Raw genomic sequence first — 16,502 nt, forward strand, 5'->3', positions numbered from 1 at the left:
ATCTTATAGTAACATTTGATCAGGATTATTTGATGAATAGAAAGTAAAAGAAAAGTATTTATTTGATTTTTTTTGTAACAATTTAAAAGTCTTGTCATATTTGATCAATTTAATCATACTAAAATGTATTAATTTATATATATATAAATATAAATCAATCAATCAATAAATAAAAACTTTTGAATGGTAGAATTAAGATTGAGTTTTAGCATCAGTATGTTAAAGGGTTAGTTTACCCAAAAATGAAAATTCTGTCATGCACTCGCCTGTTAGACTATCATTCATCTTCAAAACACAAATTAAGATATTTTTAATGAAATCTGAGAGATTTCTGTGCCTCTATTGACAGTCCAAGCAACTACCACCTTAACGCTTTTATGTACATTGAGAGATCATAAAATGAATCCATATGATTTTAACGTTTTGTCCAGATTTTCTGAAGAGACATGATCGATGTGAATAAATTACAGTCTTCCTAAAAAGTCCCACATTTTAATCCAAAGCAACAAAAAATTGGGAAAAATAAAAAGAATTTAAAAACTCTTCCTTCATTTGCATGAGCGTTTTGATTTAGTAATTAATCATTACCATTTTCAATGAAATATAGATTATGCATATATGAGCCCTCCCTTACTCGATTAATCAGTTTTAGATTTAGGTTATTTTCAGGCCTTTAACATTGGTCTCATCCATTTTTTTCCTAAGTAAATGATTTTTTTTTGTAAAGTCACTTACATGATTTTACGTCGTTTTACTCTGTTCCTGTACTACTTTTAGTTAAGGGGGTCGCTCACCAGACGCAAAGCTCAGTGCCGCGTCTCAGGTATCTCAAACCGGACGCGCACATTATATACACGCAAGCTCAATCTTAAATCAACTTCTGACAGAAGAGCTGCACGATGGGTGTATCTTGTAGCACGGGGAAATCAGTACGTACATTTACAATTTGAGGGAAATATAATATAAATGTAATATAAAACCTTGAAATGGAGCTCTGTGGATTTTAAACAACTTCCTGAGTCGCCGCAGACATGCACCTAATGCCACCGCCAGTGTGTACACACTCATTGAAAACTGTGTTCGAATTTTAAAGACGTGGCGCGCGTGGCACTGTTCAGCGCTGAGCTTCGCGTCTGGTGTGTGACCTTGTCTAGTGTAAAATAAGACCAGATTTCATATATAAAAAAATGTAATTTGAGGCAAAAAACAAAACAAAACTGCTTAATTAAAAAGTGATAAATATTATATGTATTGCATTTTCACTTTTTTCACTACCGACTCCCTCAAAGCACAAGCTAGTTATTGGGCTTTTGGTCTCATCTTCTGTTAAATGTAAATGAGCAGGTTATGTCTTGCAGCATGCAGTCAAATATGATATCAGAAATCATTTTATGTGAGGCAAGTCATTGACTTGCATAGTTTTCCGTTAGGGTTAGAGGCAGGGGACAGAATATACAGGGTGGCACCAAAACACAGCAAATGTGCAGATGATATTAAACAGCTTCAGACTATCAGGAACAGTTCCGCACTGTTAACGATTTAGGCTAGTTTGTCAGCTCAGCCCTCAGACATATAGAGGTGCTTGCACAATGAAAACATTGTACTGCACAGATCGATAATAAAACCAGCTCAGCAGCTAGTAAACATCCCAAAGAGATCTTACAACATGGTTTCTTCAAACAAGGTCCACAGCAGTACAAGAGCAGAAGCTACAGCACATCGCGGGACACAGGTATAACATAGGTACGCCTGATGCTTTACAGAGATGTTCTTCAGTAAAAGGTTCTCTTCTGAGACCACTGTCATTTGCAAAAGCAGCTTGATTCCTGAATCAGTGATCAGTGAATAGAGGGCATGAGGCAGGGCAAGAGGGAGACTGGAAGAGCAGTCAGGATCCCCTCCTCCAAGGTCTATTTCACAGGCCATTTCCTCCTGAAATCTCTACCCCACAATACCAGCTGAGGCATTTTTTCAAGCATACATGGGGTCAACTGACTGACATGATTTATGTGGCCACACATGCACACACGTTTGGGCATATATGCATACTGCAGTCTGAGATGCTCTAATGGAGATGGGGGCAGGCCACATGGGACACCATGCCTTGACTGTGCACAACTCTTTGGGGTTTCTGTATCCACAATGCTGACTTTGCATAACAGAAATATTTATTAAAAAACCCAGCTTGCAAAAGTAATACATTTGAAAGCAAAATTTCACACCGGAGAGCTTGCCAGATATTAAGTCACAAGCTGCTTTCCACTTCACAGGGTCTTTATGCAGTGTTTTCTGCTTCCTACACACTACGCAAAGGATATGTAGAAGTTTGGAGTGCCCTCCAACATCTAACACAAATAATACTAAAGTTGTGCAAATTAGACGATATGTTTTGTTGATTTAAATGATATGATTTGCGATATAGTTAGTTTGATCCAAGGCCCATCTTACTGTACAGCTCTGGAAATAATTAAGAGACCACTTAACATTGAGAAATCAGAGCTGTCCAGAGCTGTATTTACAAGGTATAATCACCCCAAATGTAAATTCTGCCATCATGTATTCACCCTCATGTTGTTTCAAACCTATAGGATTTAACCTCAAAACACAAATTAAGATATTTTTCAAGAAACCAGAGAAAGATTTATGTAACTCCAAAACTTTAAAGTCCATTCCTCTTAAACTTAAAAAAAATATCAAAGGCATCTTAAAAATAATCGATCAAGTGTCTAATCTAAATCCAAGACTTCTGAAGAGACAGTGGCTTTATATGATGAACAGATTTACAACGAAGTGCATACTGTAATAAACACAGTATTCAAGTGCTAAAACAACATGAGTGAGTAAATGCAGAACTAACCATTTACAGTTTGGGAATAGTCATTTTGACTGAATATGTATGCTCTCTGAGATTTGGATTGTCGCTTAAAATAGCTGAATAACCCGTGAAGCCTATTTGCCCATGCACTATTGGAAGACGTACTCACAATGTGGCAAGCAAAGTGCTGTGAGAAAGTGCCTACAAATATCAGACACCAACACAAATCTGAGAGAGAGCCGTGCATTAAACAACCAAGAACTAAATGGTTGGAGTATTCATGTGTGGAAATAAACTCCTGGAACAGATTAGTTTTATGCTGGAACACAAAATATAGATACTCAGTCAGCTATGGAGGCAGAATTAAACAAAATATTTCCTGTCTCATAAATCTGGATAGCAATGTTAACAAAGCAGATGCCATTTCCTATAACTTGTCCATTAGCACCAGATGGTGCTGATCAACACATCAATATTGCCCTAAAATAAACAGCTGACCGGTCCAAAGCAAGATGAGAATCCAAGCTTTCATGGTCTGTGGTGGGAATGAAAAACAAGCAGAGTTCTGTCTTAGTATTCCGCTCATTCAAGAGCCCTTAGTTGCAAACACAACTACCACCCACTCCTTATTAAACTAGTTGATTTGATAAAGAGTGTCATGCTCTGGACTTGCTGTTACGTGACTCCACTTCAGATTTACATTGGAGAGCATAAGAAAGTGCTCATGTCAATGTGATGGCTGAACAGTGACAGCGACCATACTGGCCTGTCTGACCCGTGGGTTAGAGGCTGCATCTCTGCTCCAGGCTGCCTAATAGCTCAGGAATGAATGTGTCTTGTGCACCAGCTGAGGGGTAAGAGAATTTGACTTTCTCCACAAGCAATATAAATGACTAAGAGATGTGATAGATTGCTAGAGAGACTGAGAGGGTAAATAATAATAGTTAGGCTATGGACGGAACTTCAAATAGCCTGAGACAGAGCTGAGAATAGCACAATATGAGCCCTGCTGTTGAGAAGCACACAGGATTGATGTATCATAACTCGCCGGCAACTAAATTTAAGAAGATGAGAGCGGAAAACGGGGTTTGTGTCAGTTGAAAAATCCAGCTTCTGATTGTAGCTGGTTTTACATATAGCTAGTGAAAACTGGTCTTCACCTGGCCCTAGCTGGTTTCGGTGGCTGATCAGCCAGTGGACCTTTACCTGGCCATGCTATTTAACATTGTTGCAAAAAAACAACAACTTGGATTTCTTGACTAGCTGGTATGACCAGGTTTCTTCCAGCAATGGACTGTTTCCCCCTATAAGTAAGGATGCACAATTTAAAAATTCTGGCATATATTGTATTTAACAGAATAATAAAAAAAATGATCTTTTAGTCATTTAGTGGTATCAGCAAATATAATCTTTTTTTAAAATATATATATATTTATTTTTATATTCATCAAAATTAGTCGATGACTTGTATTGGATCAATACTTCATGCACTCCTAGCTAAAGTATGAAAGACCAGGTTTCTGCAGGATTTATGAAGGTACATTAAAAGGGCTAGTTCACCCAAAATGAAATTGATGTCATTAATGACTCACCCTAATGTCGTTCCACACCCGTAAGACCTCCATTCATCTTCTGAACACAGTTTAAGATATTTTATATTTAGTCCGAGAGCGTATCCAAGTGTATGCACACTATACTGTCCATGTCCAGAAAGGGAATAAAAACATAATCAGAGTAGTCCATATGGGACATCAGTTAGTTAGTTAGAAGCATCAAAAATAAATTTTGGTCCAAAAATAACAAAAACTACAACTTTATTCAGCACTGTCTTCTCTTCCGCATTTGTTTTTAAACCTCAAAGATTCAAACGTTCATGAATCAGCATATTGATTCATGACTGCTTGAATCTTTTTTTGAGGTTTCAAAACAACCTGCGTGTTTCGCACTTATATTCACCGATCTGAAGGGCCAAGTAATATAAAAATAAATAAATCACAGGTGGATGAGAGATAAACCACTGACAGAGGAGCAGAAGCTCATTAAATATGCAAATCTTATCCAATCCTAGCCGTGGGCGTTTACTTCTAAGTCTCCAGTGCGGCACGCCCATCAAAACCCAGAATTTTGGAGAGAGCCTCAAAACCAGTGTAGAAAATAGCCTATCACTTATTAGCGATTATGTTTATAAATGTAAAAAACATGCAAAAGTCCTAAGTTGACCTCAGACAACAGTATAAAAACATGTGAAAAGCCTTTTCATGACACCTTTAACGCCTTAAATTGTGAAAGGTCAAATTAAGACTTCAAGACCCACGATGCTGGAAAGACTTTAATATTCTAAACCAGGAGCAGTTGGGACCAATTTGAGACAAGCAAGAATACATTATAAAGAGATGCACGACAAACCACAGCAAATACTGGGCATTGAGCACATTCCCTGGCACAGGCCGACCCAACGAAAGCTCTGGGTCGAGGGGTCGTATATCCAGAGAGTATACAGAGTAGCTACATGAGCCTGGAGCAGAAAATGGGGGAAGGGACAGTGGCACACTAAAAACACAGCCATTGCCCTCACTCATTCAAGAGCAGGGAGGGGTGTCTATGGAAACTATTTCCTCCAGTACCAGTCTCAGAACACTGGTACAACATACACGTGTCATCCACACACATTTCTGAGTTGCTGGTGAACTTCTATAATTGAATTCAAGTTGCACTTTTGTCTTCAACTGGCTGTGGTTAGTGGACAGTGCCAGTTACCACACTGCTGCAGTACAAGGCTGAACAATGGCCATGAATGGATCTAGAAGACAAGCCCTCCATTGTGTTCAAAAACGCACCAAAATACAATTGGCGGCCGTAACCAACAACACAATTAAGACATCAAATGCAAAGTCACCACCACAGTTGTTAAAATGTCATGCAGAGAAGGGCCCACAAATTAAAAAAAGCATTTCTGCAAAAAAGCAGAAAATCTAAACCATGTTTTGCTAAAAGCAATGTCGTATTACTAAGTACAGCAATGCAACAGTAAAATCAATGAGTGATGCTACAGGCAGAAGGGTCAATGCCACGTGAGCAATGCAGCGATTATTGCTAAACGTTTTGCTGTGGGGGACATGAACCCCTCCCACGGTGGCACACATTAATATGGGCCACAGCTTCAACAATGGTACAACCAGGGCCTAAAATTAAAACTAGCCAAGAGCCAAATGAGTAAAAATCTGCAAATGAGAGTATATAAAACTATATTGCCAGAAGGGCAGCAACATTTGTCAATTCTAACAATGCATGAAAGGTGAATGATGCTCGGGACAGTTGATGGCCCAGTGCTGCATCTTCGTGAAAGTTTAAGTCGTGACAATTTAAATATTCAAGCATAAGAAGACGTGAAAGGGAGCTCATTTTGTTATTTGCTTCATTATTAGCTGTGTGTGCATACACATATGAAGCGCGCCCAGAAAGCCAAATGTCAGACAATGCTTGATTGAGGCTAAACGAAGATCTCTTGTGTCATATTTCACTTGAGTGGACAAATTCACGTAAACTTATGTAAAAAAAATGTGTATTAGGGCTGCATGATTAAATGTATTTTAATCGCGATAACGATATCTGCTTCTCTCTATAGATTTTAAATAATCGTCACGATATTGGCCTGCTCGTCATTTATCCTCAAAATGTGTTTTCTTTGCGTTATCTTGCATTGGTAACGAGCCTCCACTAGCAGTCAGATGCACAGAGCTTAAATCCCCCCCAAATAGAGCTTTTCCATTAAAAGGATATTTCTTCCTGGTGTTTTACTTAATCTGTGCAATCTGGCAACTCTGCGCACGTGCTCCTCTAAACGCGGAAGGAGTGCTGATGATCTAAAAACAGTTTAGAGTTTAGCTAGCCTGGATGCCAGCCGAACTTAGCCCCGCCCATAACAATTTTAGGTCGGGAAGTTCGGTCTGGACTCGATCCGTAGAGTTGTTGTTGAAGAACTGAGATGTGTTTCTGAATTGCGTCTGTTATAGAAGATATCGACAGCGCATTAATTTTAAAAGAGGAACAGAGGACTGTGATCAAGGCATTTGTCGATAGGAAAGATGTCTTTAGCATCTGTAGCTCTGTAGTTCTGATTGGTTGTAGGTCTATCCAATTGAGGTCTTTCCTGTGTCGGTTGAAACACGCCCCCATAATCAAAGCTCAATGGAGCAGTATCAGACTCATATTCTCACTAGAATTGAGTATGACCACGTCAGGCTAGAGTTTAGCAATCGTTAAAGCAAAATTGTCATACAGCCAGTCTTTGTTTTTCCACAAGCCACTTCTACTATTTGTGTGACTAAATCTGCCATGATAAAACCTTCAGCAATGAATTTCAAAAAAATTGACACGGATCTCCGCCTTATAGGTTGCAAAGGTGCATTTATTCATAAAATATATATATATCAAATAGCATCATTCTTTGCTTTACGAATTTGCAGGGCAATCTCTAAATCTGCGGTTTGTCTCATTTGCAAAAGAATTGTGTTAGATAATCAGATAAAATTAGATAAAAATCTAATGTGCATACAGATAAAGTGTTCAGCAAAATTTGATTTTGATTTACCATCTAACGAAGTTATCATAGTTGGTTAACTGAAGTCGGTGTGCCACCTACAGGCTTTTTGGGTGTATTGTAGGTTGGTAAAGAACATGCAAAATGGCCATAACTACATTACCCTTTTTTTATAGAATAATTGTGATTAATAATCATGATTATTATTAAGCAAAATAATTGTGGTTATCAGTTGTAACCATTATCCTACAGCCCTAGTGAGTATCCTAGTAAACATAGACCGTTATGTCTTAAGTGAATGTAAACAGTAGAGAAAGTAAATGCATGTGTGCAATATCAGTATATTAAGATGCTGTTTTTAAACTTTCTGTTCATCAAAGAACCCAGAAAATCCACACTTTGCACAAAAATATTAAGCAGCACAACTTTTGTTTTCAACATAAAGGTTGGTAACACTTTACAAAAAGGTCTCACTTGTTAGCATTATTTCATTTATTAACCAACAAGAGCAATATCATTGTTACAGTATTATTTATTAACCCTTTTTACTGTTAATACAAATATAGTTCTTTGTTGTTAGTTCAGTGTTTTAACTGTTAAATTCAAAGTTAAAATAATAATTGTTAAAGATAATAAATGTTCAAATTAAAAAACTTTATTAATAATGATTAATAAATGTAGTTGATTTGTATATAGTTTATGTTAACTAAAGTAAAATGTAGTTTGTGCTAACTAAAGTTGACCTCATTTTAAACAACTCAAAAAATGTTGCCAAAATGTTTCTTTGTTTCTTCTTTCTATCGTGCATCTTTAATTAAATCAAGTTCATGGCTAACACATTCAGTAAAAAGATTTGTGGACAACTGTGTTTATCTGGAGCTGTTTCTGAATGCAGAAACCCAGTCATTCTGCTGCTCTTTTGGGAGTATCAGTGAGCGATCTGCCTGTAATTACAAACCATTCATAAATCACCAGCAGAAGGATGACTTGCTTCTGGTACACCAAACATGGCTGATGAATCCATGCCAGCTGATGTTGTACAACTGCAATCTCCTTCATTCAGGGCTGTAAAGGACTTCTCTGGATTTAATTGTGTTTTGTGCATAAACCACGATTATGTAGCAGAGTAAAGAGAATTATTCATGTTTTTCATTGTCGCCATGGTACCCTGCTGCACTGGTACGAACTGGTACAATAAGAGAAAGGAGCTGCCGCCCTCTACTGGACACCAGTGCGGGCTACACAATGCCAATAATCTATAAAGAGCAATGCAGAAATGTCGACGCTGCAACATGTGAATGCAAAATAGCTGTCTCATATTTCGGCTTTCCCAGGGCAATTCCTCCAAAAGCAGGATTACTATTCAGTGTGAAGGCCTCCTGAAGAAACCCCAGCTTCACTCCCTCCCAATTGTCTGGCCCTCGACACCATGCCAATCTATTTTCTCATTCTGAGAGCGCTCCATTATACCCTTAATCCCAAACACAGAGGCACTGAGATCTCCGACACTGTCGCACCACCCCACCTCCTGGCCCTACACAACAAGGCGCTATTCAGAATTCCCACCAATCCTTTTAGGCTTTCACTGAGCCTTGATACAGTTTATAATGAGAAATGTAAAATATGTGAAAGAGAACAACAATTCTGAAAAGACACAGAAGAAGCCGAATCTATTCACCTAGTCTGAAGTACAGAGTTTTCCTTCTAACATCAAAAGATGTCGCAAGTAGGAACAGCATATTGGGTATTACAGGCTCGCCGCTGCTGCTTTTTTTTTTTTTAGCACCTAGCACCATAAGCGTCATGTTCTAAAATGTAGTCAGGTTAAAAATAGTTCTTTAAAAAACACCCTGTCTATCTGTTTTTGAAAGGGAGAGCATGTCCTGTGAATGCCCTCTAATCCTCTCCAGAGTGTCGAGCTCAGCTCTGTTACTGCCTCCCACCGAAAGTCATCATGCACAGTTCTGACCTAAGCTGTCACACTTCTCTAACCTAGTGATTCCCACCCTTTTTCTCAGGGGATACAAGTCATATGCTTCACAAGTCATATGCTTCACAACCTCACCTTTAAAAGTAAACTTATGCGTAGATATGTGTGTTTAGCTGTTGCTAAACTACATTTTTCTGACACTGAAAAAATATACACCAAATTAATTAATAGCTTAGTTAATTGCCAAAGGTGAAGTGAATATCATTGATAATTTCCTAACCAGGTCACATTTTAAGGTCTGGGTAGATTAGATGGTAAGCAAACAATCAGTTCTCATAACCAATGAGTTGGATGCAGGAGAAATGGGCATGAATAAATATCTGAGCTACTTTGACAAGGGCCAAATTGTTATGGCAAGGCTACTAGGACAGAGTATTTCAAAAATGGCAAGGCTTGTGGGTTGGCCCTGGTCAGCAGGGGTGAAAATTTTCCAATAGTGATCCACGGAGGGACAAACTATAAACCCACAACAGGGTGCTGGGTGCCCAAGGCTCATTGATGCACAAGGACAACAAAAGCTACCCCGGGTAGGTCTGAACCAACTGAAGGTCTATGGTACAAGTCACACAAAATATTAAATGATGGTTATAGAAGGAGTATGTCAACACACAGTGCATCATACTCTGCTGTGTATGGAGCTGCATAGCCACAGACCAATTAGAGGGCCTGTGATGACCTATCCACCATCAAAATTGCCTATAATGGGCAAGAGTGTGTTGGAACTAGACCTTGGAGCAGTTGGAAGAAGGTCACCTGATCCTATGAGCCCCATTATCTTTTATATCATATGGATGGCTGTGTACGTGTACACAGTTTACCTGGGGGGCATGATGCCACCAGGATGCACTGTAGGAGTGTGATGCTCTGCACTGGTTTACTTAAAACTAAAAACTAAAACCTTATGATGCATTCATTTGTATAATTTCTTACATTTAGTTAAGATGGATGTCACCTAAATAAGTGCAAACTCTAAAATGGGTGAAGAGATGGACAAAAGTCAAAAAATGGAAACAAACGCAGAAAATCCACACTCTCTTGCTGTCACACAGTCTTTCCAGTGCAGTTTCAGTTAAGATCCAATTATGATATAGCGATTTACCACGACTGAATCATGACATATGAATCAAGGTGTATTGTAGGGTGAAGTAGTTTGCGATGCCCAGCCCTAGCACAGGAAATAGTTATCTAGTTCTACGTGTTACTCTAGGTTTGAGAGGGATGTTATATCACATTGATCCTCATTTTCAATTCCCTGGAGCTTTGCAGTGGAGGCACTGCTGCTCCTCTCCCAGCTGTCGCATTCTGGTCTTATCTGCACACCCTTGACATTTGATTGCACATAACCAAGCATGCACAATAGAATTTAATCCCCTTTGCCTCATTTTTAACACTGTCCCTTTCAAGTCTGGTCACTAAGAGCCACTCTGTAGTTGAAACATGTTTATTGTTAGGGCATAAGATCTTACCTGTATTGTCCCAAAGTCAACATTTTCATAGTGGAAGTGGGCACATTCAGCTAACTTTGGGAAGTGACCCTTGGTGAACGAGAGCCTGAAAAGATCACAGGTCAGTGAGTTTAATATTCAGCTTTTGGTAACATGAGGATAATATGGTCAAGCTGTATTCTGCAGAAACCTTTGTGACTTTGGGTATGTAAATGTTTGACACTTACTTTTTGACATTCTTCACCTTCATGCTAGCGGTGCTGCTGCAGGAGCGCATGAGAGGCTCAGAGGTCAGCTCTGGAATTTCAGCACTTCGTGCCTGAAAGAACAATCAGCGGGTGATCAGCTAAAGTGCATCTCACACCCACCATCCAAGACAAAAAAAATGTAATTTTAAATATATGAAACAAAAATATACATTTTAATTGTGCACATCTCAATTGCTATGACTAAATTGACCATAAATGTCATTAGATCAGTATTGCCATTTAAAAACCTAATTGTTCGACTACTAAACTTTTTTCTTTTAGAAATTGTGCATAGCCTTTTATAATGCCATTACAAATACTCATGCATTATATTGGAAGGCCCTTGGCCCAAATGATAAAGAATTTGAATATAGTTTTTAACAGGACATGAAGGGTCATCTTCTAAATCTTTGTGCAAATAAGAGCTAAAGAGAGACCCTCTCCCCCACAGTGCCATCCTTAAATTGCACAGCACAGTATAATGATAATATAATTTAACACCACTGAGCACCTGTAGCAATCATAGAACAGATCTGCTGAGTAATGTAAGGAAAGAGAAAGCTACAACAGGGTCAAAGATAGGTTAAATGGGTATACAAAAAAAGCTAAATGACCCTGAACTGTGGTTTACAAAGGCTAAGCATGTGTCCAGCCGCTGAATCTTTTGACATCTGGTATGCTTTATAAAATCTATCACCAGTCTCTTCAATGCCTAGCCAAATGAAAGAAAGTCATCTGGCAAGGCCAACCAAAACAAGCTAGTGATTCAGAACGCCCATGAAATATGAATAACGCTTTGAAAGTGTGGCTCTTAGAAGCCAGACACAGGATTTTTTAAAATTTTCTCTTGACCATACAGCCTTCAAATGAGCATGCGGCTGAACAGAACTGTTTCTGCTGGTGTAAAACATGGTGCGAAAGCTCGACTGGGTCTGGTCCAAATCGAGTTCCGTGTCATTATTTGTAACACCCAGTCTGTTGATCATCACAGTCTCACTTCACTATAAGTGACAGCAAAACTAGGTCATGACAGTGAAGAGACAACAGCGACTGGAGCTTGATGACCTTGACTGTAAAATTAACGAGTGAAATTAATACCCTGGTAGTGGTACACAATGGTATAAAACTTAGCCAAAAATCATTAAATTAATTTTTCATGAGAGTAAACTGATATATGGTGATTCCCTTGATGTCTCTTGGCTAATGTGTTTGTGCTCAAAACAACATCAGCCAACAGACAGGTTGCCATGGAGACAGGTTTTTTTTTTTTATCAGCACCACTGAATGCAAGTATGTCAGTGCTGGTGAAATCATCATGAATATAACTTATTTAAAAAAGGCTGGTGAAAGATTGTTATAGATGGTGTATAGTTAAAGCAGCAAAATACAGTCCTTTATTACTACACTGCTGTCTGAAATATTCCATTCTAATAGGTCTTCTGCAATATATGTCATCACTCATTGCAAAAGAGTCAGGTGAGGTGTTTATTGGATTAAATGTTAAATATATATATTTCTCAATCTAATATTGAACCGTTCGGTACGGCATTCAAGGTTCAATACCCGCTTGTGAATTATGTTTTTTTATGAGTCTACACGCTGATATGAGCAAATATCCTATCACATGGACAAAAGTTAGGGGGTGTTTAGCCACACTTGAAATGCTGGTGTCAGAGAGTTAAAATCATGGTCACGGAACACTATAGTTTATTCTCAATCACGAAAGTTCATTATTTGCATGCGTTTTAAAGCCTTGCCGGTTAAAATTTAATTTGCGTGCACGTACTATTTTACATGCGCCGAGCGCTCACTAAAAGCCTGTCAAACACACGTGATTACTGGACTAAGTAGTCTTACTGCGCTAATACTTTCAAGGTTAACATATATAACAGGGATGCAAACACATGTATGGTCAAAAAAAGAGTTTACAAAAAGCGACTCCTTGCTGGCTGTATTTCTGCTGGACAGGTAATCTTTCATTTTGCTTACACATTTTTTTTGGTATATGTTTTCATGAAGCATGTATCACAAGCACATGTACCTGCCTAATATAGCTAACAGAACATTACTTAGCATAAAGATACAATATTATACACTTAGCCATAAGTAAATAAATACTCAATATCAATATGCTTAGCTCAAGTTGATCGCTGACGTGTTAAATTTTGCAAAATGAAACTTTAGATAACAAAATGCATGTGTAAAAGCTAGTACACCGCATCCAGAAACTTTTTTTTATGATCTAAGTTAGCTTAAGCATCAACAATGCTTTCATCATGGAAACTCTTACATGCAAAACACAGTATATGATAAGAATCTTACACGAAATTCATCTTCATCACAGTATAACTGATGTAATTGGAATAACGTATCAATGCAACCCGTTTTCTTTGCCTTATAAATACAAGTAGCTCGTTACCAATTAAACAAAAATATATTTTAAACTTTACCAGTATCGGTATTCTAGCTTGATAGTGAGTACCAAAAGACATTGGCCCTCATTTATCAAAAGTGCGTACACCAAATTTCCAGCGTACACCTTGCGTACACCCAAACCCACGGTGACTTTGAGATTTATCAATATGGACGTTGGCGTACGGCACGCTCAAATCCTACGCCAGCTCAGGAGGTGGTGTACGCACGTTTGAGTTAGTGGGAAAATGCGCAGAAAAACAATTCCTAACACCACAAAACGCACTGACAAGATATGCTATATGTCCCACTGTTAAAAACCACAACAACAACATTCAGTGCTTATTTTGACTTTACCAAAGCGTTTGATTTGTAGGCATATGTATTCCTACAGGCGTGAGCCTGTGCGCTTTACCGGCCCACCTGGCCCGGCAGCTGCGCACGGACTGGAACTAAAAATAATTCAGACTGACAAAATAATAAAAATGACCTTCTTCTTTTAAATAATAATAAAATCAATAAAAACGACATTCTTCTTCTAAATAACAAGCGAGAAGAAGAAGAAGAAGAAGAAGAAGAAGAAGAAGAAGAAGAGAGAAGAAGAAGAAGAAGAAGAAGAAGAGAAGAAGAAGAAGAAGAAGAAGAAGAAGAAGAAGAAGAAGAAGAAGAAGAAGAGAAGAAAAGAAGAAGAAGAAGAAGAAGAAGAAGAAGAAGAAGAAGAAGAAGAAGAAGAAGAAGAAGAAGAAGAAGAAGAAGAAGAAGAAGAAGAAGAAGAAGAAGAAGAAGAAGAAGAAGAAGAAGAAGAAGGAGAGAAGAAGAAGAAGAAGAAGAAGAAGAAGAAGAAGAAGAAGAAGAAGAAGAAGAAGAAGAAGAAGAAGAAGAAGAGAAGAAGAAGAAGAAGAAGAAGAAGAAGAAGAAGAAGAAGAAGAAGAAGAAGAAGAAGAAGAAGAAGAAGAAGAAGAAGAAGAAGAAGAAGAAGAAGAAGAAGAAGAAGAAGAAGAAGAAGAAGAAGAAGAAGAAGAAAGAAGAAGAAGAAAGGAAGAAGAAGAAAAAGAAGAAGAAAAAGAAGAAGAAAAAGAAGAAGAAGAAGAAGCTTACAAATTGTCATGTAATTATTAATGTGAATGAATGGTACTCCACATCACATCATCATCACTGTCGTACACCCCAATACATGTGCCGTGATACGAAATTAAATGCTAATTGTTTCAAAACGTGCTGTAAAATAATGCATTGTGATGGTAATTTCTCATCCAAACAGCTATTTAAACTGCTGGGGTGCGCTTCTCAACCCCCACACTATTAACAGTACTCGTAATTTGGGTCCATATTTTGTTTTTGTGGGTGCCTTTATTCCCACTCTTTATACTCTTAAATAAAACAATTTCGTTTTTTTTTCCACTTCCCTGGTGATGGTCTCGATCGGGCGCATCTTAATCCTCTCACTAGTTCAGTAGTCAGAGCACTGATCAGGGAGTCAGCCCATTGACTTATGTCCTAATCAGTGCCCTGAATAGTGGACTAGTGAGACGATTGAGGCGCGCCCGATCTCCACGTCGGAGAAGTTTCGCTCCTTTGCCGTCTTCTGTTTGTCCATGGCGTAAAATGAGGGCGTGCGGGAGGCAGAGACTTGAATATATAGGGGCGTGTTATTCTAATGACGATCGTTTTCAGCCGCGGGATTTATCAAGGGCAAGTATTGCGTACACCTGAATTGCAGAGGTGCCCACAGTTTCATAAATCAGGCGGTGAGAGGAGTGTAAGCATAATCTTACGCCAACATATACACCCGTTTCTACGCAAGATTGATAAATGAGGGCCATTGTATCTGTTTATATTCATACTGATAAAGTTAGTTTTTTTATTACATGTGATTCTGACATGATGTCACTAGACACACACACTCTGCTCGTCTGAGGTAAATAATGCATCTTCCAGCTGTTCATGTATTTTGGGGGCGTGGCTTGGGAAAGAGCCCAGAAGGGAGAAGGTGGAGTGAATGGAAATAATGAGCTGTCTTTAAAACAGTCGTGAGAGATCTACAGACACTCAATTTTTATACTTTCTTTTTCAGAGTACTTACATTTTAATTATGTATTGATATATAGAAAAACTTTAAACAAATTTGGAAGAAAAAAAAAAACAATTATTTTTTTAACCAATTATTACCTACCCTACCTTTAAAGTCAAATTAAGTTGCTGTGGCATTTCAGAATAAATAAACATTGGTCTCTTATGGGGATGCACAATATGAACAATTTTAACCGATACTCAATAATTAAGTCCTTCTCAAGGCCAGTACCGATTCCAATAACCAATACAGTTATACATTTATTTTATAATTTCCATATAATCTGCATATGAATATGAATACATACATATGAATACATATGAATATTGTCCATTCTGTCACCTTTTCTGGCATTCACCTCCAACCCCTGTCGGTCTCGTGCTTTGATTTATGATGAGCAGCATATCAGCTGCGGCATGTTAAAACAACGCTTTTTCCCTCTTCGGAATCCTTGCTGAACATGCTTTGCAAATAGCATTGGCATTGTCCTCCGGTGCCAGAGAGAAAAACTACCAGACCAGTGAAGACACAGATGACGACGTAATGAACGACACAGTCACTTGCACTCGGAAAGCAGACCAATCTCGGATGAATCAGACAGATTGACATTAACAGCAAGCGTACATCATCAGATCTTGTTATCGGATTTCTTTTATTTATCGGAGCAATAAAAATGACCTAATTTTAACCCATAATCGCCTGACCAATTTACCCCTCCGATAAATATTGTGCATCCCTAGTCTGTTATATTAATGTTGTTCGGAAGCATGTGAAATGATGTTGTTTCCTGCCATCCATAACTGAACAGCGTTTTCTCTACATGTTTACATGTTGTTGTTGCTTCGCAATGGCATGGGCGCGATGTAGTCTGGGGGTTTGGCAAAATGAGTGTGGGACGGTGGGCTGTGCTCGGGGTGTTGACTGAAGGCAGTGACTGAGGAGTTCTCAGATGTCACCTTTTTTACAAAAGACCCAACGGTT

General features: G+C 38.4%; 1 protein-coding gene across 4 annotated transcripts in view; it reads right to left on the reverse strand.

Moving 5' to 3' along the window:
* Positions 1 to 16,502, reverse strand: part of arhgap32b (Rho GTPase activating protein 32b) — a 119,076-nt gene that overhangs the window by 48,256 nt on the left and 54,318 nt on the right. For all 4 annotated transcript variants that reach the window (XM_067424307.1, XM_067424306.1, XM_067424303.1 and 1 more), the window contains exons 4-5: positions 11,018 to 11,109; positions 10,812 to 10,896 (exon numbers count right to left, since the gene is read on the reverse strand). In XM_067424307.1, the coding sequence (XP_067280408.1) occupies positions 10,812 to 10,896; positions 11,018 to 11,109 (177 nt within the window). The remainder of the gene's footprint in view (positions 1 to 10,811; positions 10,897 to 11,017; positions 11,110 to 16,502) is intronic.

The sequence above is a fragment of the Pseudorasbora parva genome, chromosome 18, assembly GCF_024679245.1.
Source record: "Pseudorasbora parva isolate DD20220531a chromosome 18, ASM2467924v1, whole genome shotgun sequence".
Classification (NCBI taxonomy): Eukaryota; Metazoa; Chordata; class Actinopteri; order Cypriniformes; family Gobionidae; genus Pseudorasbora; species Pseudorasbora parva.